At 42.5% G+C, this 24,128-nt stretch overlaps 1 protein-coding gene across 1 annotated transcript; it reads right to left on the bottom strand.

Annotated features, from left to right (window-relative positions):
- Positions 1-6,405: 6,405 nt before the first annotated feature.
- On the bottom strand, positions 6,406-17,852 carry Tmem128 (transmembrane protein 128). Its single transcript, XM_027939534.3, has 5 exons — positions 17,721-17,852; positions 16,219-16,360; positions 10,408-10,566; positions 7,737-7,845; positions 6,406-7,003 (listed from the first exon to the last, which is right to left on the bottom strand). Exons 1-4 carry the CDS (start codon positions 17,815-17,817, stop codon positions 7,746-7,748), a joined length of 498 nt encoding a protein of 165 aa, XP_027795335.1. The 5' UTR covers positions 17,818-17,852; the 3' UTR covers positions 6,406-7,003; positions 7,737-7,745.
- Between the last annotated feature and the right edge of the window lie 6,276 nt (positions 17,853-24,128).

Here is a 24,128-nt window from a genome sequence, read left to right as displayed (position 1 = left end):
GTGGGAGGGAAAGGGAGAGAGAAGGGAAATTGCATGGAAATGGAAGGAGACCCTCAGGGTTATACAAAATTTCATACAAGAGGAAGTGAGGGGAAAGGGGAAAATAATACAAGGGGGAGAAATGAATGACAGTAGAGGGGGTAGAGAGAGAAGAGGGGAGGGGAGGGGAGGGGAGGGGGATAGTAGAGGATAGGAAAGGCAGCAGAATACAACAGACACTAGTATGGTAATATGTAAATCAATGGATGTGTAACTGATGTGATTCTGCAATTTGTATATGGGGTAAAAATGGGAGTTCATAACCCACTTGAATCAAAGTGTGAAATATGATATATCAAGAACTATGTAATGTTTTGAACAACCAACAATAAAAAAATTAAAAAAAAAAGACATATTCCTAAATTGTACTTCAAATTGAGTTTATTCTCCCACCAACATTGTGTGAGAATATGTATTTGCCTACAGACACAACAAAAGTTAATATCAAATAACTATTTTTTACCAACCTAATGGATGAAATATTAGTATCTCATTGCATTTCTTTTAGTAAAGGTAATTTTAAATTCAGTTATTGGCTATTTTAATTACATCTCACATGAATGTTTATTTCCCCGTTTTCCTGTTTGATTGTTAGTCTCTTTCTGTTTCCACATGTACAAAATTTTTAAAAATTGGGTTAAGTTTGGGGCTATTTTTGCCACTTTGTCTGTTGGTTGTGCTGTGTTGGTTAAGTCAGTAAGGCTTTATGATTCCTTCTCCTCTCTGCAGATCCTCTGCTTCTCTGGAGATGAACTGAGTAAATCATGACCGACCTTGTGCACCACTGAGTTATGATTAGTGACTCTGTTCAACTTCAAATACATAAATAAAGGACCTTATCACCTCAAAAAAAATCTAGAAGAAGTATCAACTGTAACATGCAAATATTTTAATTTTCCAAATTCTGGCAAGTGTGTGACATCCATCTGCCAAATATGGTTAGGTATCAGTCCTCTAGGATTGACTCCAAGATTAACTTGTGGTAAAAAGGTCACGCAATTTTGACATTGTTTTATTATTTGTCTAGCTTGTTCCTTAGTTATTTTAAAACGCTTTTGTAAAGTATTAGCATTGACATGGAACCTTTTATGAAAATTTATAGCTTCTTCTAGTGTAGAGAAAATATGTATGTCATGTGTAGTTTTATCTGCTAAATCATTGCCCAAACTAAGGGCTCCAGGCAATCCTGTATGTGCCCTGATATGTCCTATAAAGAATGGATCTTTTCTGTCCCAGATTAGACTTTGTATAGTGGAAAACAAAGAGAAAACAGTAGAGGAAGGAGAAATCCTACCAGCATCTTCAAGGGATACTATAGCATTAACTATATACTGACTATCAGAAAATAAATTAAATACAGAATCTTTAAACATCACAAAAGCTTGTAATACTGCATTAAGCTCTACCTTTTGAGCTGATTTTTTGGGTACTAAAAATGTAAAAGTTTGATCAGGGGAAACTACTGCTGCTGTACCATTATTTGACCCATCAGTGAATATATTTGGAGGATTCATGATAGGTGTTTTTCTTGTCATTTTGGAAAAACTACAGGATGCGAAGACCAAAAAGACAATAAAGGATTAGATGGTAAGTGATTATCAAATGAAACATTAGATTTGCACATGATTATTGCCCAAGTATTTAACTCATTAGCTAACTCATCAATTTGATCCATAGTATATGGAGTAATAATTTTATTGGGAGAAATTCCAAACACTCCCTTTGCTGCTTTTATTCCTTTGAGTATTAATTGACCTACAGCCTCAGGATACCTAGTAAGAATAGTGTTAGGAGAATAAGATAAATGTATCCATAATAATGGGCCTTCTTGCCAAAAAACTCCTGTAGGAATATTTTTTGTTGGTAGTACAATAAATAATAAAGGCAAACATATCAATTCTATCCAAATGCATATTTTCCATATATGTTTCAATAATTTTTAATGCCTTTCTTGCTTCAGGTGTTAATATGCGGGGTGAATTTGGATCTGATGGACCTTTTAGGATATCAAATAAAAGTCCTAACTCTCCTGTTGGTATGCCTGGATAAGGCCTTATCCAATTTATGTCTCCTAATAACTTTTGAAAGTCGTTAAGTGATTTGAGTTGATCTACTCGTATTTGAATTTTCGGTGGATGGACCATGGTTGAGGATAATAGAACTCCTAAATAATTAATTGGAAAATTTAATTGTACTTTATCTATTGCTATCTCTAGATTATAATTTTTTTAATAAGTGTGTGTGACATAACATTCTAGCAATGTGTTTTTATCTTTGTGTGCTAATAATACATCATCCATATAGTGAAATATTTGTAGTTCAGGATTTTGATTTCTAAGTGGCTGGATTGCTTTGTTAACATAAATTTGACACATAGTTGGGCTGTTAGCCATCCCTTGAGGGAGTACTTTCCATTCATATCTCTGATCAACAAATTGAATATGGTCCTGCTATATATTCACAAATTGCTGCAGATGCGGTTAGGGCATGGAAGACTTTACAAGGACATGGAGATTTACAAGGACAATTATCTAAGATAATACAAGGAACTAATGAACCTTACGCTGAATTTGTAGATGGACTTCATGATTCAGTGCAGGGACAGTAAATGCAAAATGTGGACTATCCTCAGGATGAATTGGAATTGAAAAAAAAAATCTTTAATATCTATAGGTAAAACATACCAGGTATTTGGAAAAGCAGACAATTGGGGAATCCCCGATTGAGCAGGTCCCATAATAACCATCGCATTATTAATGGCTCTTAAATCTTGCAATAATCTCCATTTACCAGATTTCTTTTTGATGACAAAAATGGGAGTATTATGGGGAGATACGGAAGGTTGTATATGTCCCTCCGCTAATTGTTGTTTGACCAGGTCATGGGCTGTTTATATCTTTTCTTTAGTCAGGGGCCACTGAGGAACCCACACTGGTCTTTCTGATTTCCAAGTAATTTTTATTGTCTCAGTGGTCCTTTCTGAAAACCCAATCAATGTCTATCTATTCCTTGATCTATTTGAATTGGTGCTGCTATACCTTGTTCTTGTTCTCCTAATCTTTTTTCTTTCCTAAAACCTTGTCTAGCCCTAATAGTGGGCGCATTTGGATTGATGTTATTTGTTAATGTCAAACCTAATTGATCTAGGACATCTCGTCCCCATAAATTTATAGGAAGATGATCCAATACATATGGCTGTATAGTTCCTTCACATCCTTCAGGATCCTTCCAATCTAATACCATTGCACTTCTATGGGGATTAGTTGCTACTCCAAGGCCTCGAAGCGTTTGAGTGGCCTATTGTAATGGCCAATGTTTCAGCCATTCTTGACGAGATATGATGCTAAGGTCTGCACCTGTGTCTAGTAGCCCATTAAATTCATGTCCTTGAATATTTAGTTTTAGCATTGGGCAAGAATCTAAATTTAAAGACAGCATAGCCCAACCTACACCTGTGGAGCCTAATCCCCTGGAACCTCTTTTTACAATACGACTGGAAAATTTATCATGCAGGCTGGGTATTAATAACTGTGCTATTCTATCTCCTGGTGAAATTACTGATATACCTCTTGGAGAACTAGCTATAATTTTTATTTCACCTTCATAATCGGGATCAATTACCCAGGACTTATCATAAGTCCTTTTAGTGTAAAAGAACTGCGTCCCAATAATAAGCCTACTGTTCCTTGGGGAAGAGGTCCTTTTACTCCAGTGGGAATGATTTGAACTCCCATCTCTGGAGTTAGTACTGCTCTGGCGGAGGCGCAGATGTCCAACCTTGCACTCCCTCTGGTTTGTCTGATGAGAGATCTAATGTATAATGTGTCCTGGGCACTACCCTGATGGTGTTGCTGGGTTCCTCCATTGCCCCATATATTTGTGGTCGTGGGCCCTGGAGCATTGGGCCCCCTTGTCCATTTTTTTGGCAATGGAGCCTGATGCCTTTCTCCACGATATCGTGGGTAAACACCTGGTCCTTGTCCGTTTTTTGATAATGGAGTACCCTCTATGGTGGATTGAGAACGGCATTCATTAGCCCAATGTCTCCCTCTACGGCATCGTGGGCAAATACCCGGTATTCTACCCCTTTGATACCTAGTTTTGTTAAACCCTCCTCCTATGGGGCAATTCCTTTTAAAATGTCCTGTTTATTTGCAATTGTAGCATGTTTTTGGCCTGGCATCTAAAGCCTGTTTTACTGTAGCTGCCAAGACTTGCCCTTGTTCATTAATGTCTCTACATAATTTAATATATGTGTTTAATTTTATGTTTCCATGGTCTAATGGCTTCCTTGCACCAACGATTTGCTTGCTCAAAGGCTAGCTGTTTAATTAATGCCATTGCTTGTTTCATATCCCCCAAAACTCTGGTAGCTGTTTGAATAAGTCCATCTACAAATTCAGCGTAAGGTTCATTAGCTCCTTGTATTATCTTTAGATAATTGTCCTTGTAAATCTCCATGTCCTTGTAAAGTCTTCCATGCCCTAACCGCATCTGCAGCAATTTGTGAATATATAGCAGGACCATATTCAATTTGTTGCCGCTGACCCTCATAAGGTCCCTGTCCTAACAACACATTTAGATTTCTGAGGATAACCGGCTGCTGCATTCCGCCTAGCCGTCTCCGTGCAAAATTCCTGATTGGCAACCTTCCATAACAAATATTGCCCTCCATTTAGCACAGCTTTACACATGCTATCCCAATCTGCTGGAGTCATGTCCAAGTTGGTAATGGATTCGACCATACTTAGAGTGAAGGGTGCTTGGGGACCATAGGTTGTTACAGCCTCTTTTAGCTGCTTCACTGTTTTGAAATCTAATGTATGGTGAATTCGCTGCCCTCCTGTCTGCTCAAATACAGGGCATGCTAATCTTTGAGGTCCTGTGTCAGGATCCCATCTATCAACTACAGGGGTTGAGGGCCACTCAGCATATGTTGTCTCCATAGGCGGAGCTGTTGGTTGGACACTTACGCCCTCTGGTGATAGAAAGGTGTTAGTAGCAGCCTCCTGTTGTAACTTTTCCCCTGATCGCTTTTTCTGCTCTAAACTTTCTTCCCCTTTCTGACTATCTCGAGAGGCCTCCTTTTTTTCCTGATCTAATATGTCTTCTACCATAATCTGAACTGAAATCTTTGGACAAGGCAAACAAAATCGTATCATCATCCACAATGGCAATGTGCCAACTGGCAGAGTTCCTGGGTTTTTCTTTTCCCTGTCCCTTAAATCTTCACCATGATGGTCCTATTGTGATATATTCAACAACTCCTCCTTTAAAAGCCATGGGCTACATTTTTGTATTGTATCAACACATGCCCTGACTGGTTTTGGTTTTACTGGGGTGCCTCCTTCCTCTAACAATTTTTTTAACATTCTTTCGGTTTGTTTTTTGCTAATTTCTGATCCCATATTTCTGCTACAAGGATAACGCAACTCAAACAGATAACTCAAAACAAAACCGAAGCAAAACGAAACAAAAACGGAACAAAAAATTGTTGTATCAATTTTCCTATTTTTTTTTTTTAAAGAAAGAGTGAGAGAGAGTGAGAGAATTTTAATATTTATTTTTTAGTATTTGGCGGACACAACATCTTTGTCTGTATGTGGTGCTGAGGATTGAACCCAGGCCGCACGCATGCCAGGCAAGCGCACTACTGCTTGAGCCACATCCCCAGCCCCCTATTTTTTTTGATATGTATATTCGTGGTCTCTCTCTATCTCTTCCTCAGGGCCGAACAACTTCAAACCTTGAGCCAACCATTTTTCCCAGTTTGCCTGAGAAAGTTCTAGGGATAGGCACCTTGAAACAAAAACAAAAAAAATCAAAACAAGAACACATTGTTTTTTGAAATGGTCACCCATTCTCTCGCCTTCCCTCAGGGGCAAGCAATTTCACTTACCTCCGAGCTTCAGGCGTTCCCGCACAGACCACCAAATGCCGCAGTCTGGCTGGGCATGAATAACTGAGCCACCACAAAGCCTTGTAGGTTCAAACAGCAACTACTTTATTTCAACTCTCTCCGGCACTGCACGCGCGCTCTTCCACCAACACCACCCACGCGGCCCTTCCAGAAACACCCCACACCGGAAATCCCTCCTCCGGCACTTCCCCAACCAATGGGAACTCTCCGGGAATCCCCGCGAGAACTCCAAAGTAGCGGGCGACCGAGGCAGCAAGAGCCGCCCCATTGCCCGACAGTAAAGGTCAAATATACAATACAATCAATCCAGCATCACAGCAATTATATATAGTTTAACTCAAATCATCATCTCAATGGTTCGCTGGCGTCACCTTTCAAACATTCCCTCTGGCAAATGCCAGGCATCATTCTGACTGGCTGTGGCTCTCAATAAAAATGCACAAAAAAAAGTTATAAAAATATTTTATTTAAGTAGTAGAGGAAAAATTATACATACTTAAAAATGATTAAAAATTCATGTAAAAAGACGCTAAAATCCCCCCAAAATTTATATAATGATAAAATCTAAAGTGATGGGAAAACACAAAATACTTCCATCTGTTCCTGCCACCCAATAAAATTATTATAAAAATGAATTATATGGTAATTACTAGAGTTGCCTTAAAGGCACATGACAAGATAATTCTAGTCACTTGATACAATGAACTGCTGTCCCTTACATGCAGGAGAGTTTATTTAAAATACTGGGAACACATTAAAGAAATTACTTTTGCCAAAGAGTCAAACAGATTAACATTGCAAAATAGTTATTTTCCAATAACATAGGTTTGTGAAAAATCCAGTCACAACTAGAATTGGATAATATGCAAGTGAAAGGTGATTTATTCTGATTTCAACAACAGAACTACCAAGTTACAGCTTTTCCCAGCAGCCCACCTGCTTGGCAGGAAGGAGGACACACTGCAGCCTTCCCATCATCCGCCGGCAAGGCTTCCAACAAGCTGGACATTTAACTATTCACTTCAAACTTCCATGTCCTTAAATCTGAAAGAAAACCAGCATTTAGTCCCAATAAAACAACTTAAGTTCATGAATTTAACATTAGAAGCGCAATTCAAATCTATATGCCTGCAACAGCCCTGGGTCTCCATGGCCAATCACAAACCACATTAGCAGGAAGTCAAAAGTTCCCCAGCATCTGGAGAACTCAAAATCAAACAGCCACTGAAGACCTGAAGGCTGCAGAGGGTGGGAGTTGGGTCAGAGGAAAGGATGCACTGTGGTGTGAGAATGACTCAAAAGCCCTGAGCTGCTTGAGGTAAGGCCTATGACTGGTCACTCCCTCGATGAGACACCCACTGGTCCCATGACACAGCACATCTGGGAGACACTATTTACCTCACTAGTCAAGTGGCACTAGCAATATTTTCAGACTGGCAACAAGGAGATTGATTATTACATTTCTTCTTTATAAAATTTCTTCAATATGAAATGGTGTGACATGTGAACTAATTTATTTTGGAAGATGCAAATACTATCCTTATGAAGCCTTTGAAAAGCAGGTGCCTTCTCTAAAAGCCGTCACTTAGACCTAAATTTTACAAAAGCAAAGAGGACTCGGTCCCTTTCATCTCAGAGAACAGTGGCAAAAAACTCTGGCACACACATGACTGGAGTCACTCTCAAGTAATCTACTACAGCAGAGTCCACTGAAAACTGTCTTGAGAGACATGTTCACAAGTTCATGATTAAAAACAAGATATTCCAGCTAGCTTACCTTCTGAAGTCATCCAAGGAGTGAGATGAACATTACAACCCCCATAAACTGGGTAAATAATAAAAATGGAGTGAAAAATGACCATACATTCCATAAAGCAATGTTGAAGCTGAAAGGGATCAAAAAATAAAGAGTTAAAAACCATAATTATCATCTATACAAACATCTTTTACCCAAGAATTGGGAGTTAAAGAGCTCAGCCTGAGGGCACTCATCCAGCCAGCAACTTTCCACTCTTCACATCTCCACATCCACAAATAGGCCAGGGCTAGGAAGGGAAACCATACACATGCTTACAGAGCAGCACGAGGCCTTGGAGAAGTACTCAGACCTAGAATCTAAAGGCCTCCAGTGGCAGCTGGCACAGCCCCTCAGAGACTTAATGTCCCTTAAGGCTGGTGTCTGCAAGAGACCATGAATTAAACTGGCTGTGGCCTGCTTTATGATCTCACACATTACCAAAAGATCAGAGTAAAAAAGACAAAAGTACTTTCTCTTAAAAGCAGAATGAAAAAAGTAACCATTTATAAGAGGCTATCAAATCTTCACCAAAGAAAAAATGAAACATTTTCTAAGTGTAAATGATTTTTAGTAACTGAATTTATAAGAGCAAAAGCTAATAAGGAAAACTATATACAAATCAATGAGTTTTTCAGAGTTACTGGTTTTATTATTAAATATTTTGATAATTATGAATTTTAAATAACCATACTCCCACTGGCCTAAAAAGTAATTTAACATTATTTTTGGGATGCTCTTAGCTATAAGATAAAAAGTAAAATAACACCCTGGAATGCCCACATAACCTAAGGGTTAATAACTGCCACACCACAAAGCCAAAGAGTCTTAAACTGCAACTGAAATCAAGCCATAGAAATAAGACTTAAACTGAATATGTACAAAGGTGTTTGACTTTTCCAAAATCAGAATTCAATTAATATATAGAGGAAAACTGAAGAACTCTAAAACACACATGAAGAGCAGTTTTCTCCCTGACTGGCAGGATTATGAAATATATTTCATTATGGTTTCCTGTAATTTCTAGATTTTTCTTCAGTGGTCAAATATTCCTTTTTTAAACGGGGAAAAAAACTTCTTTTCACTGAGTACCTATTAACTGATAAAGAAGGATATTCTCTGTGGAGTTGAAAATAAAAATAACTAAGTGCAACAGTAGTGACCACTAAGGAGAGGCTTTTTGACCATATTGTGGAAACCACATAACCAGGTAAAACAATTCAATGTACCTATGTGTATCACTATGGAAGAAATCCAAACTGTGTGGTGCCTGCTAATAGGGAAAAAAGTTTAGTTGTTCCTCAGTTATCTGTAGAGAATTTGTTGAAGACCTCCAGGTACTCAAGTCCTTTGTATTAAATCGTATAGTATTCACATACAACCAAACACAACCTCTCATATACCTTAGATCATATCTCAGAATATCTAACACGATGTAAATGCTATATACATAGTTATTATACTTTTGTTTAGGGAATAATGACAAGAAAAGAACTCTGTATATATTCAGTAGACAACACTGTTTTCCAGTTTGAAGTAGGCTGAAGATGTAGATTCAGAACCTACAGAACAGAGGGTGACTGTACATCACTTTGGACAACAGTTTGGCACTCTTCACTAAAGTTGGAAGAATATATACCCTATGGCCCAACAATTTCACGTGTGTGTGTGTGTGTGTCTGTGTGTACACATATATATAACCTATGCACATGTGCCCCAAGAAAAACAGAAAAGAACGTTGCTCACAGCATCCTTCATAACCACCACAAATTGGAAACAATCCCAATGCTGTCAACATGGAATAAATCAACTAGGATTTGATTATACAATAGAACATTGCACAGCAATAAAAATTAACTACTGTTATCAGCGACAGTAAGTATGAACTATATATATGTGTATATATATATATAAAATGCTGCACATATGTAGCCAAATGTAAAAAAGTACATACTATACGAATTCATTTATATAAATTTTAAAAACTTGAGTATTTAAGCCAGACATTGTAGTACACACCTGTAATCACAGTTACTTGAGATTAAAGGAGGAAGGTTGTAAGTTCAAGATCAGTCTCGGCAACTTATCAAGACCCTGCTTTAAAATTTTTTAAAAGAGCTAGAGATGTGGCTCAGTGGCTGAGCGCTTGTATAGCATGTGCAAAGCCCTGGGTTCAATCCCCTGCATCTGCAAAAGTGTGCAAAGATAAGTGATCTCCATGAAGGCGGGGAGAGTGCTCATCTGTGGCAGGAAGATGCAGTGACTGAGAGGGGCAGGAAGCAGTGGCCAGGATGTGGGCTGGGTTCTCTTTCTTCATCTGGGTGTGGCTGACAGCAGTGCTGTTGTGTGATTAATTTGTTCAGCTGTATGTCTGTTTTTTCTACTTTTTTAATGTATTGTACATCACAATGAATAAGATTTAAAAAACAAAATGGAGAATGTGTACATAACGTCACCATTTCTGTTTGAAATAACTAGGTACATAAAGAAGGAAAGAGATGCTAAAGACAAGGGAGCCTGAAGCACAGGAATGACCGAGGGACTATTTTCTATTAAACCCTGGTTCTTCTTTTCAGTTTTGGACCACACACATCATTATCCAATCAAAAGAAACTGTTTTTCACTTATATTCATCATTGCAAAGTTAACTTACCAAATTCCTGCTGCAATAAAACTCACAGTTGTAACAGGTATCAACGATGGATACTTGACATCATACTCTTCAATTCCACGGTACCACTCCAGGTAGACTATGCAGTAAAATGCAATCGACAAGCTGACAAGCAACAAGGTCCCACCAGAGAGAAACCAGCTGGGGGAGAAAAACAAGGCAAGGGCTGCCGACACTCAGCCAATCAGCAGGCATCTTAACAGCTTCGCTAATAGTCTAAACGTCGGTTTCTAGAACATCAACCAGAGAAGGGTGCAGAGAGGTCTTCCATTCCACAATCTCAGCATTTGAATATGTCAATCCACTGGGAGACGGGGTGAGAAATGAGACACATGACTCATGGAAGGGTTAAAGAGTGAAGCTTCACACATATGCATTCATATGTATGAGGTAGAGGGATCATAATTTGAGGCCACCCTGGGCAATTTAGCAAGACCATCTCCTCAAAATAAAAAAAAGGGCTGGGGATGTAGCTCAGTGGTAGAACACCCTGGGTTCAATCACCAGTACTAGGGGAAAAAAAGGCTTTCTGCAATGAATGGTTTGGGCATGGTCTGAGTGTGTCCCCAAAGGGTCATGTGCTAGAATCTTGGTCACTCTCTTAGGAGGTGGCTGAGTCATGACTGCCCAGGGATTAATGATTTTCTTGCAAAAGTAAGTTCTTGCCCTCAGGATGAGACAGGTTACCTACAGAGCATGTTGCTCTAAAGCCTGGCACCTCTTATTGGTTCATCTCTTACACTCAATCTTTTGCAGACACCCACTTCCCCTTCGACTTCTCCAACATGCTGTGACACAGACATGGGGTGCGATGCTACTTGGAGTCTCCAGCGCCCAGAATTGTCAGCCAAATAAACTTCTTTTCTGTATACATCACGCAGCCTCAGGTATTTTGTTACAGCCACACAAAACAGACTAAGACACCTATCTCAGAATAACTTCTATTCTCTCCCAAGGGAGTGTAGTTTTGCTTCCTGTCAATTCCACCTAAGACCTGACAGCCTGTGTGAGGCAGCCTTGACAGCCCTTCCTTCCAGTCCCTGGTCATAAGAGGAGGCCAGATTTAGAGAAAGAAATCCCTTTCTCAACCTCCCAGTTCAATCCAAACCCCCACTATGCTTTGCCTGTGTATGTGGAAGACTGGCAAGCCATGTTGACAAGGGAGAGCAGACAGCTACAGTGGTTCAACCACTGGGTAGGCTTCCGCAATGGAAGATTCCAGGCTCCATCAAGGCCTTTCATGATGGCCCATTTCTGGGATTCAGAATCTGCACTGGCAGTCCAGTGCAGGGTTTCTGAGTACACTTTGAAATCTGCCTGTCTGGGTTTGAATCAGATCCAGCATGACGAGTGTGTGACTCAGGCCAAAACTACTATCCTCAGTGAGCTGCAGGCATACAGACCACACTTAACTCACAAAGCAGCCAAGAGTTAAAGACAGACTCCTTGCACACCTAACCCCCAGTGGTGATTATTATCATTCCACTCTTCTTGTCTGTGAGAAAAACACTTCCATGTTCCCCTTCAGGGTCCTTGACGACGTCTCTCCTGCTGGAGTGTACATCTCAAAGGGTGATACCACCACAGTGAAGAAATCTGACCCGACTATATAATGAAGCAGAGCTACACATACAGCACATAAATAACTATCACTTTATCTGTGTACTGAAACTCTACAGGGTAGAGGTACAATCAGGAAAAAATATCTTGAAAAGTCTCCACATGGGGCAACGACACAAGAAGGGCTAGGGAGCTCCAGGCTTAGTGGTCATCTCCTTGCTTCCCCGGAGTCCTTTATCTGTTTCAGTCACTCCACGAGTGGCTGCTCTCTCCAGATATGGCTAAAAAAAAAACAAGGAGATTTTTAAAACTTCCTAAACAAAATCTAATACTGAAAGCCAGTGGTCCTCATTCTGGGCTGTACATCAGTTACCTCTGCATTGCAAAAGAAGTGGTCTTGTCCCCAGTTTCCAAAATTCTGGGTCTGAGTAAAGTCCAAAATATCTGGGATTTTAGTTTTAGTCAGGTTTTCTTCTAACTCCACAGCTAATTTTGACAAACACAAGCATGGTTAAAACAACAACAACAAAAAAAAACCCAATTTCCAAAGCATTGTGATAATTTGTTTGGTTTGATATCCCATCTCTCTCAAGTTTGAACATACAATCTTTCAGCCCTATGCAAACCCGAAGAATCCTAATGCCTTGATCTGAACTAAGGCTGGAGCAGGGGGAAAAGAGGTCAGCTCAGGTGTCAAGGAACCTGCCATTGAGGAAAAGCAGAACTCCACTGTTGAGAGCCACAGCTGAAGGGGCCCCAGCAAACCTCCAGCTGCCAGCTGATGATTGGCTCACAGCGCCCGAGCAAACTTCTAGCTGCCAACTGATTGGCTCCTCTGTGGTGATGCTCATTGGGCTATTTCCCCGCCCTTTCAGACCAAGGAGCTGCTCATTGGGGGACTTTTTTGGCTCCACCCACGCGACCCAGCCAATCTGCCTCAAGAGCAGAAGGAGTGGGGGAGGTGGAGAGGCTTGTGGGAAGCCAGTGGTGGCAGTTGGGCTCTGAGGGTTTTCCTGAAGAGCTGTGTGGTGCCCTGTGTGTTCTAAAAATAAAGTTCCTTTCCTTTGACAAGTGGCTCCTGAATTGTGCCCAGCCAGACTGAGCCACTCCACTGCAGTGCCCCAGGTTGGCCTTTCATTACATGGCTGCTTGACTCCCCACCCAAATCCCTACCAAGACACAATGCTATGCAAAATCCTCAGCCTCCAGGTGTGCATTTATGTCTCTTTCCCCTAAGATGATGGGAACCTGAAGTCTGATGGGAAGGTGAGGACAGGTGGATGACCTCAACTTCCCTCCATCTCCCACAGCCCTGATGCCCACATCCATGTCCTGGCTCTGCCACATAATAGCTGTGGTCCAGGATACTCTACTAATGGCTGCAGTTGCAACCAAATATTTTATGGGTATTGTCATTTCTCACCCTGCCGTTTCCTTTTTTTTTTTTAATATTTGTTTTTTAGTTGTAGTTAGTCACAATACCTTCATTTTATTTATTTACTTTTATGTGGTGCTGAGGATTAAACCCAGGGCCTCAAACATGCTAGGCACACACTCTACCACTAAGTCACATCCCAGCTCATCACCCTGCCATCTCTTTAGAGAACTGAGAACACCTAATCTAAGAATGCAAACAAAGAAGTTCTCCCATGTCTCCTCAATCCTCAAAAAGTCTGCCTTCTGAGGTCGGGCCAGCTAGGCCCCTCCTAGGCATCCTGTGTATCCTGTGCACACTTACACAACACGCATACAGGCCTGTTCATCTGTCCACTGCTGCCTGGAATGGGTGGCTGGAGGGCCAGAAGTGTAGTTCATCACTGGCACCCACACCCAAAAGCATCTTTGGCTTCTCTCAAGTGTCCGCTGAGTGAAGGAGCAGCTGCTACTGGTGGCGTTTGAAGTATCCATCCCTATATTCCCAGCCTAAGTTGTAAACCAACCGAGAGGAAGGACTCAAGTTGTTGAAGATCAAAATGTCATCTTTACTGCTGATGAAGCTGCAGGAAGGACACTTTGGTAAGCAGTGACAAAGCCTTTCCTGATAATGAAACAGTGACAGACAGTCTTAGCCACAGTGGAAACCTAGGGACCTCTTCCTGCACTGCTGCCTCCATAAAACCATAGCCCAGAAAAGAAGACCAAAGCCTGTGTTTTTGGAGCAGCCAACTCCCAAAAGGAGGAAAGTGCTTTACTACATTCATCCACTCTTTATTTCAAACCCAAATGGGCAAGTCACACACTACACAGGAAGGAGTAGGTGGAATGAAAGGGCAGGAAGATGGTAGTGTTTAGGGAAAGTTCCTACTCATGGAAATATGGGGAGAGAGGAGCAAGTTCTCGCCTCCTAAGAGTTTAAAGAGTCCCCTGTGCCTACCTCCCCCTCACTACTTCCTCTCTACCACTCCCTCTCTCCCTTCCTCCTCCTCCAGTAGTCACTGGTCCTCTTAAGGAGACGGCGTCCTACCATGACTGCTTCTTTCCAGCCCTATAAGTACTTCCAAACAACTGATCTTCACCTCCTGAGCAAGCCAGCCCTCCAATGCCAGCTCTGATGCTCAGCAACACCACTCCCCTGCCTGTCATCTGGGGGCCTTCAAGTCATTCCCCAGTGTTCAGAAGGACCCCGGGACGTGATTTCACAACCTTCCACTCCACGTCAATTCCTGAGATTACACTAAGGGATGTCAGTTCCTGGCCTGGCCACAAAACTCCTGACTTCTCCCACTGGTGACCTCTGCCATAGCTCTAACCCCATCACACCCTCCACTTAACTACTCCCTGACACACCCTGAGATGGGTTTCCACTCGTTCCTTCTAGTTCTCCTGCACTTTGCACTCACAAAGACAGTCAGTCCTTCTTTCTACCTCCTTTCTTTTCCAAATGGGTTTAAAGCCTTAAATTCACTACCTTCCTCATCCTACAACACATCAGAGCTGAGAAGGCACACTGAAGTTGTTTCCAGTTTTCATCCACTCTGCTGTGCATCCCCGGAGCAACTACCCTCTTATTTTGTTTTTTCTTTTTCTTTTTTTTTAATATTTATTTTTTAATTGGACACAATATCTTTATTTATTTATTTTTATGTGGTGCTAAGGATGGAACCCAGGCCTCACATATGCTAGGTGAGTGCTCTACCACTGAGCAACAACCCCAGCCCCCTTATTTTGTTTTTTCTTTTCAGTTTTTTCCCTGACATAAAACCAACAAATTTAAAATTTGGGGGCGGGGGGCTGAGGGGTAGTGGGAATTGAACTCATGGGCACTCTACCACTGAGCTACATCCTCAGCCCCTTTTTTTTTTACTTTGAGACAGCATCTCACTAAGTTGCCAAGGCTGGTCTTGAACCTGCAATCCTCATGTCTCAACCGTCTGAGTAGCTGGGATTTAAAGTGCAGCTGACCCAGCTGACAAATTTAAATTATATATATTCAAAGTACACAACACAATTTAATGTGTGTATATGTATGAAATGATTACTACAATCAAGTTAGTTGACACACCATCACCTCACAGTTACCAGGGTGTATATGCATGTGCTAGATATACTTAAGATCTACTCTCTCAGCAAATTTCAATTATAAAACACACTATGATTAACCACGGTCACTATGCTGTGCTGACTCAACCTGTTCACTTTATAATAGAAAATTTGTACCCTTTGACCAACATCTCTTATTCTTCTTTGTATCATTAGCACTTCCAACATGATGCTCAATAGAGACTAGGAGCTTATTAAATGTATGAATTCAACTGCCAAAATGAAACAGGAAAATTTAGAAAAGAATGTTGTTATGGTTTAGAAATGAGGTATCCCCCAATGACACAATGCAAGAATTTTCAGAGCTGAAATCATAGATTATGAGAGCTGGAACCTAATCAGTAGATTAACTTACTAATGTGGCTTAACTGGGCAGGAACTGTAGGAAGGTAGAGAGTGGCTGGAAGGTCACTGGGGTTTATATTTTGTCTATGGTGAGCTGAACTCAGTCTCTACTTCCTGGCTGCCCTGAGCTGACAGCTTTCCTCTGCCACAACCTTCCACCATGATGTTCTGCCTCACCTCAGCCCAGAGCTAAGGAGTCAGTCAACCATGGACTGAACCTTTGAAACCATGAGCCAAAAAAAACTTTTTTCGTTCTTTAAGTTGTTCTTCCCAGGTCTTTTAGTCACAGGAATAAAAAGCTGACTAAGACAGATGTTTAACTTGTGAAGTGATAAAAAGTTTTCTTACCTACTAGTGTGAAAGTTTTCTTTAAGGGTTTTAAAGAAATCAACATAATAGGTCACAACAATGGATGCCAAAATCCAGAATCCAGAATGAATATTAAGTCTTGGAAGAGGTTTCTCCTTTTTCTCAACAGTTGTAGAAGATCCTGCAAATAAGGGAGATTCCAATTTAAGTTACTATAGTGTTTTTTTTTTTTTTTTGAGTTGCAGTTGGACACAATATCTTTATTTATTTATTTTTATGTGGTGCTGAGGATCCAACCCAGCGCTTCACACATGCTAGGCGAGCGCTCTACCACTGAGCCACAGCTCCACCCCATAAGTACTATAGTTTTTATGAGGAAAAAGGTGACTATTGTAAACCAAATAAATCATTTCCTAGATCCTTCTAATAACCATAATCAGTCCAATTACAGCACTGAATCCTTCTGTAAAATCAAGACATATTTGTGTTTGCAAAAATAATTAATAGGTTACTATGTGTTCAAAATAGCCAGTTATTTTGTATAAATGAATTTCAAAATCAAATTAACACCCTCATTAACACTCTCTCAGATATAACAATGCCACCCAGCATAGGAATTTTAACACTGTGGTCCCATTTCCTCTAGAAAAGTATCAGCCCCATTAATTAGGAAAAATGCCAAATGTAAATGTCACGTACAAAATGGACTTCTGATTTTTCAAGACAACTGTTTACAAGGAAAAGCGTTGTATTTTAAACCACCACCACCTTTTGAGGCAGCTCAACCATGAAAAAGATTACACCAGAGCTCTAGTCCCAGCACATCACTGTCCCAACAGGTGAAAGACAAGCGACTTCTCCCATCTTGGAACCAAACCCAAGGGTGATTCTAACACCAAGCTCTCGTGACATCAAGTTCTCGTGAGGCCGCTGTGGGTGAGACTGCGGGCAGTCCTGGGCAGGGGGACTGGTCATGAATACAGACCCTCAAAACTCTGAAGTCATGCCTGGGCACGATGGGGTCTGCGCTCGTTTCCAAAAGCTAACGAGCGGGCAGCTCTACAATACAGAGGATGACCAGGTCCACACCACCCGGCCTCCCACCCTCACCCCCGGCCTGGCCACACCACCACCACGCACTCCTCCTACTGCACTCCTCCGCGTCCTCACAGGCGCCACAGGTGGCCCGTTTTGTACCAACTGGTGGCACACCGGCGCTTCCCCTGGCATGTCATCCACCGGGTACCGATGCTACGGCCACGGGCCACCGAGGACATTCCCTCCGCCGCCTGCGACGAGCAGCCACGAGGGGAACCGCTAGCACACTCGGCCCTGTGTACCGGATCAGGACGATTCCACGGTGAATTCCTAAGACTAAGACGGAACCTGAGGGTGATTTTAATTTTAACGGGTATTTCCGGAAAGGGTTCTAGGGCATCCTGCCGCGCTGTGAGGGGAGGACGCGCGGGGACCACCGGAAGCCGCGGAGCGTCCACGACTCTAACTCCGCGAGCACGAGTGAGGTAGGGCGCGGAGCTCACCCCCCGCCGCGTCGCCTTCGCAGTCCAGCCGGGTCTCGGCGTCCCGCGGTACCAGGTAACGCCGCCGCAGCTGCTCGCGGGCCTGCGCGACGTCCATGTTGGCGCCCGAACGCGGCGGAAGTGACGTCGAAGCACTTCCGGCGCTCATGCGGGTGGCGAGGTTCCCCGAAGTCAGGCGTGGAGGTTGTGCTGTTGCAGTTTTCGCTGGTTGGAGGCTAAGGTGAAGTTGGCGTTCTCGCGTCTGCGCCCAAATCCGCCGGCGTGGTTTGAATTTTAAATCAGTACTGCTCTTTTCTGGTGTCTAAACGACTAGTTTCCCGGGTTTGCGTGGATCAACGGAAACCCCGAAGGACCAAGCTTATCGCTGCCGCGGGTACGCGAGGCAGATGTGGCACCTTCCCTGACCCGCCAGTGCCCAGACTTTCAATGTTCCCCCCCCCCACCGCGCCCCCAACACACACACACACTCACACTCTCCCCCCCCCCCCCCTTTCCTCTCCTCCTCTCCAGGAATCTCCCTGCTGGACCTGAGAGGGTTGAGGGCAGCCCCAGGAGAAGGAAAGGACCCTGGACTGCACGCTGAGGAGTCAGGAAGCAGCTGTCCCCTAGCCAGGGGCCTGCGAAAGCCGGGTGCAGACTGAACCGATCCGCCCCAGGACAAAGTTGTTCTAACGAAGAACAACTCCTCAAAGTTGTTTTTCAGAAGTCATGTTCCTCAAGCTACCCAAAGGAGCATGGGTCAGTGACCAAGAGGCTAACTTCGTTTCAATGTTAGAATCTCCACCCGGAAGAACTAAAGCCTCATTTGCATAACATGGAAAGTGCTGCTAGATGCCAGCCCAGGATCTTCCTGCAGGTGCAGACCAGGGTGCCTCTGCCCCTCCTGCACTCGCATTCCCTGCCCAAACAAACTGCACCCGGCTGGCCTGGCCTCTGTGGGCGATTCCCCACGGTCTCCTTATTTGCTGCAAATAAGTTTTCCTCTGTGTGATAGCCATGTTTGGTGTTCTGTTCCAATTTGATTCCCACTAAGAGGTGGACCCATTGAATCTGGTGACATTCTGACCAGTTCAATGGCCTTGGGCAAGCAGTGAGCATCTCGGCCTGTTTCCTCTTCTGCTCCATGGGGATTACACCTGCCTGTGGAATCATTGTGGGGTTTGGAGCACCAGTCTTTGGTGCCTCTTAGCTCCCTTCTTCCTGCTTGGGAAAAATTTTTCCATCCTTACTGTGGAATTAAATAATTTTTCCCAGAAAACTGCCCTTTCCCACCACTCAACACCCATAAACCATGTTGCTAGTTCACAACTTTTTCTTAATAATCCTGTTCATTATTCTCCCACCCTTTTCCTCTGAGTTGTATGCTGAGAATTTTTATGCTTAACCATTCAAACTTTTACTGAGCACCTGCGTGCAAAGTAAAATTTGAATTAGTGGGCATTCTTTAATATCTTCTGTATGTTGTATTTCTTAAAAGAAAAGGAGTTTCTATCAATTTATTCTTGTTATTTCTTCAGTCTTTCTTTACTCTTTGGAGCAAGGATTTAATAGCTAGGAAGATCATACAGCTTTTCTAAACAATACCTTTTTTTTTTCCTGTTTTTTTTTTCTCTCTTTAAATTCCAAACTCCTAAAGAACTAGATTCATCTCTTCTTCGCCTTTCCTTCTTTCTTTCTCTTGTTCAAGGTTAGAAGTCTTGTTAACAGGAAATAAATTCTTTCCATCAAATACAGCCTTCTGTTGATTGTCTCCTCAAAAAAAAAAAAAAAAAAAGGTCAGAGCTGGGTCTCTCTTGTAACCAAGTAGTCCCAGGAGCATCTCAGCAATTCCAGGGTTTCCATACATAATATGCTCAGGTCAGATTAGGTTTCCTGTTTGGTGGTTTTAGGGCCTTTCTATTTGGATCTGAAATCCTTCCTGTGTTTCCCCACCTGATATTTTAAATGGCATTATTTGCACACCATATTCATGGTACTTAAAAGCAGATTGGAAAAAATCCAATTGTTAATGCCCACATCTTCTTTGTTGGGGTCCATTAAGTCAGTTCTTCAGTGTATGTATTGTGGCACCTTAATTATAGCCATGTGATATCAGATTGCTACCAATGAAGAAATTTTCATTTTTTAATGTGGATTATTTGTGGGGAAAAATTGAATTTGACTATGAACTTTGCTGACCTTGCCTTAGCAACATGGGTAAATCCAAGGTGTTTATAGACCATTGAATCCTCTCTTTATCCCCATGGGTTCTTGGGCAGCTTATTTCATTGTTCTAAGCATTCGTTTCCTCATCTGTGAAGTGGCAGGTACCAGCGTGAGGACAGACGTGTACAGACTGCTCTGTGCCTGGTGTGGAGTGTGCCTCCATTCGCAGCTCTTTCACTTGCTTTCCAGGCCTCCAAGATCCGGAACCCACTTGTTTCCTAATAGGTATTCCCTTGTCCCTGGACTCAAGCTGCTCTGTTCATGCACTCATCCAGAAATTATCAAGCCTTATTGTCAATTTCCTTTGGTAGGAAAATATCCTACTGTCCTATCGTCCTCTCCCAGTTGACTGTGTTAGGATGTCCCCAGTGCCTTGCAAACACTGGCACATCAGAGGAACTGCACTCCCTGCTTCCCCCTTGGCCCTCCATGAAGGCTAGCTGATGTTTATTATGGATATACATATGTCCACCCAGTATTCCTTCCCCCGAGAAGCCACTTTTCCTCCTCTGTGCTCAGTTCTCTGTCTTACAGGAGGGCACATAACCCAAACCTGAACTCTCATTCCCTGAGACTTTGGCTGGTTACCAATACAACCTTCTCTGCTGCTTTGGTCTGGTGGACCATGAGGGCCACTCTGGACACAGGTGGGGAGCCCACCTATGCAGGGAGCTCTGAGAAGCCAGTGATAGGGTCTTGGTGACACTGTTCCCACTCCTGCATCACACTCAACCCTACTCAGCCAGGTAAGAGCATGAGCTCTGCGTCCCTTGCTGGGCTGCACGTTCCTGGTCCTGTCGTTATTGACTGTTCCAAACCTATGCTCTCTTTTGCCTTAGCTTCCTCACCAGCAGCATGGGGCTTGGAACATACCTTCCTCAGAGGATTGAGTAAAGGTTAAAAGCAGTACATACAAAGTGCTTAGGCCAATGCCAGCCCTGGAAACCTCTCAGAAAATATCTGCTGAAAGTTCACAGATTTTTATAACATCCCTCCTCCTCCCAAACAAATGTTAAGTGATTTTCTGTTACTTGCCACCTTGAGACCAAATTAATACAGCCCTGTTCTTTCGTGGCGCTGCGTAGCTGCCACAGTGATCCCCAGCTGGATTGCAAGCAACCCCAGGAATGAGTTCAGACATGAAAAGCTCAGAAAAATGTGGCATGAAAAGTGCTCAGTAAATGCTAATGTATATCACTTGGTATACTGTCCTTCACACCAGAGATAAACAGTTTCAAAAAACTCAATTGCATAAAAATGAAATGAAACAGGTGACTCTCTTTATGCATAGCTTAAATTATTTATCGCATAAAAAGCTATAGATTTGGAATTACAAGTTCAAAGATGTGAACTTTGTAAAGGTTTTTGATCAGTATTTTCAGACAAGCTCCAGAAACGGTATACTTCACATTCCTACCAGCAGTGGGCAGAAGAAGCCATCTTTGGCATTCGTACCAAAAATAGACTGTTAGGCAAAAATCTGATTTTAATATGTTTTGTTGTTATTGTTAACAGAATTTTCACATATTGGCTACATATATTTTTCCTTTTGGGATTTTTCATCTTTGCTTATTTTTATAGATTAAGGATATTTTTGAATATCAGAAAAATGCAACTATATATTTTTCCAGCTTGTTGTTTTAATCTGATCATCTTTTTATCTAAGTTTTGTTTTGCTCTTCACTTCTGAAGAGGGTTTGAATGGCTTACTGATTCAGTAGGAGTGAGGTGGGAAAGCATGGTGTCCCAAGACTACTTAGAAAGCATTAGTAGACAGCAGTTCACCTTAATCTCTGTCTTTACTTTTGGGGATTTTACTTACCTATGGTCAATCATAATCCAAAAATATTAATGGAAAATTATAAAAATAAAAAATTCAGAAATTGTACATTGTAGCATCATCTAAAATCACCTTCCTCTTTCCCAGAATGAATCGTCCCTTTGCCCAGCGTATCCACACTGTATGCACTACCCACCCTGTGGATGGAGAAAGAGCAGCCACAGCCACATAACTTTGATTATAATATATTGTTATAATTGTTCCATTGTTAGCTATTGATAATCCCTTACTGTGCATAATTTACAAACTAAACTATCATAGGTATGTATGCACAGTAAAAACTTGGTATATATAGGTTGCAGTTCCTGAAGGCCTTGGAGCATATCCTTGGCAGATAAGGGGGGACTGCCATAGGTCACTTAGGGCATGTACTGCATAGCAGGTATCACTTGAACCCTCTTCAAGTGAACCTAGTTATTCCCAGCACATTTATTATTCAGTTAGCTATACTGGGAGGTTATTTGTACCCCAACTGAAACCAACTTTGACCAGTATAAGCAAAATAATAACAATAATAGTGACAACCATATTATCATGCTATGATAATTATGTTATAATAATGATAATTATCATTATAATTATAAAATACATGTACAATTTGTTTCAAAAGGAAAATCTGTTAGGATCCCTCTGAAGTATTCATAAGATGGAAAGAAAGATAGGGTTTCAGTCAGGCCTGAGCAAGAGCAACAGTCGGGCCTGCGCAGGAACAGACTGGATCATCTTGAGAGCATTGAGCGTCTGTCACAGATGGTGGCCCCGTTCTCCCTTGGCCTGCTCATCTCCCTTGGCCTGCTCATCTCGGGACTTGCCAGTCCTACTTCTGGCCTGGGGTCTTTCTGGGAGCACCCTATCTAAGCTGTGAGGTGCAGAGAGTTCTCACAGAAGGGAAGGCAGCGTGAGCCTGACAGACATCTAGAGCATCTGCAGAGAACAGCCCACGTGGAGCCCTGAGGGGGCTGGTGTGCTGTCTCTGGAGTCAGATGTTGGGATGAGAATGGGTGGCTCTTCTGGCTGCCGGCATGTCAGGAAGACAGCAGGGGCTGTCTCAACTGAAAGATGGGCTGGGGAAAGGACCACTCCTGAGGCCAGAAAGGAAAGAGGGAGGGAGGTAGGAGGGAACTGGCCTAAGCTTGGAGGCCAGGTGGGCCAGAACCCTTGGCTATTTAAGTGTCCCCAAGCATTCCTGAGATTGGCTGTGTGGTCAATCTGGGAGCCACATTTGGGTCCACTGAGTTCTGTGGGAGGACAATTTCTTTTGCTAAATTGCTACTGTTAGAGTTGTGAGCTGCTCTGGGGCTGGCAAACTTGAAGGAGATTGGAGGTGTGCCCGGGCTGTCTGCCTTCCCCAGATGCCCAGAGTCCCGGCTGTTAATGCCAGTTTTGTCACTGGCATGACGTAATTATTCAGTGCCTAGAGCTTGGCTTGTCAATGGTGTACATCAGATCAAAAAAATAATCTCATTTTTTTCCCCTTTAGATAAAACCCCATTTTTTGAGGGATTGAACCCAGGGGTATTTTACCACTGAGATGTATCCTTGGCCCCTTTCAGTTTTTATTCAGAGACAGTCTTGCTAAGTTGCTGAGGCTGGCCTTGAACTTATAATCCTCCTGTCTCAGCCTCCCAAGTTGCTGGGGTTATAGGATTGAGCCACCCCACCTGGCTATATATAACCCCATATTTTTTTTTTTTTAAAGAGAGAATTTTTTTTTAATGTTTATTTTTTAGTTTTCGGCGGATACAACATCTTTGTTTGTATGTGGTGCTGAGGATCGAACCCGGGCCACACGCATGCCAGGCGAGCGCGCTACCGCTTGAGCCACATCCCCAGCCCAATAACCCCATATTTTTGAAGGTGCAAGCTCTACCTCATGTTATCATCCATAAGAACAAAATGAGTCAGAGCTGTAGTCCAGTGTTAGGGAGCATGCTTAGCACATATGTACAAGGCCCTGGGTTCAATCCCCAACACACTCACACACAGGAAGGAAGTGGGGAGCTTTCTGATCAATAAGACCCATTATAGAAACCACCTGGAAATCCCTGGCCTGGACTTTTTTTTAAGCAGTATCTTTTAAATTAGAATTTAAGTCATCCATACTAAGAAAGGCAAGTGGGAACAAGGAAGGGAGTTCTGACCTAAGGAAAATTCTGGCCAGGACAAAAATTGTAAGATACCAAAGAGACACCTGAGTTCAAACCAGTTTTGATTCTGCTACTTACTGTGTGACCTGGGCAGGTCTCTTGAGCTCTCCGCAGCTCCTCACAAAATGGTCCCACTACATCCCCCCGCCCGGGGGGGGGGGGGGGGGGGGGCGGGGGGCTTTAGGAAAGGCTCAGCACCCTGCGGCATGCAGGAGG

The sequence above is a fragment of the Marmota flaviventris genome, chromosome 7 (genome assembly GCF_047511675.1).
Source record: "Marmota flaviventris isolate mMarFla1 chromosome 7, mMarFla1.hap1, whole genome shotgun sequence".
NCBI lineage: Eukaryota > Metazoa > Chordata > Mammalia > Rodentia > Sciuridae > Marmota > Marmota flaviventris.
Note: the sequence above shows the minus strand (reverse complement) of the source record. Positions and strands in the feature narration are given on the sequence as shown.

Excerpts from the sequence above, each read along its gene's own strand:
- Tmem128 (XM_027939534.3), bottom strand. The coding sequence starts at position 17,817 with ATGGACGTCGCGCAGGCCCGCGAGCAGCTGCGGCGGCGTTACCTGGTA. Across the intron at positions 16,361-17,720 it reads CGAAGGCGACGCGGCGGGGG|GATCTTCTACAACTGTTGAG; the intron begins GTGAGCTCCGCG and ends CCTTATTTGCAG. Across the intron at positions 7,846-10,407 it reads TTTATTGCAGCAGGAATTTG|CTTCAACATTGCTTTATGGA; the intron begins GTAAGTTAACTT and ends GATCCCTTTCAG.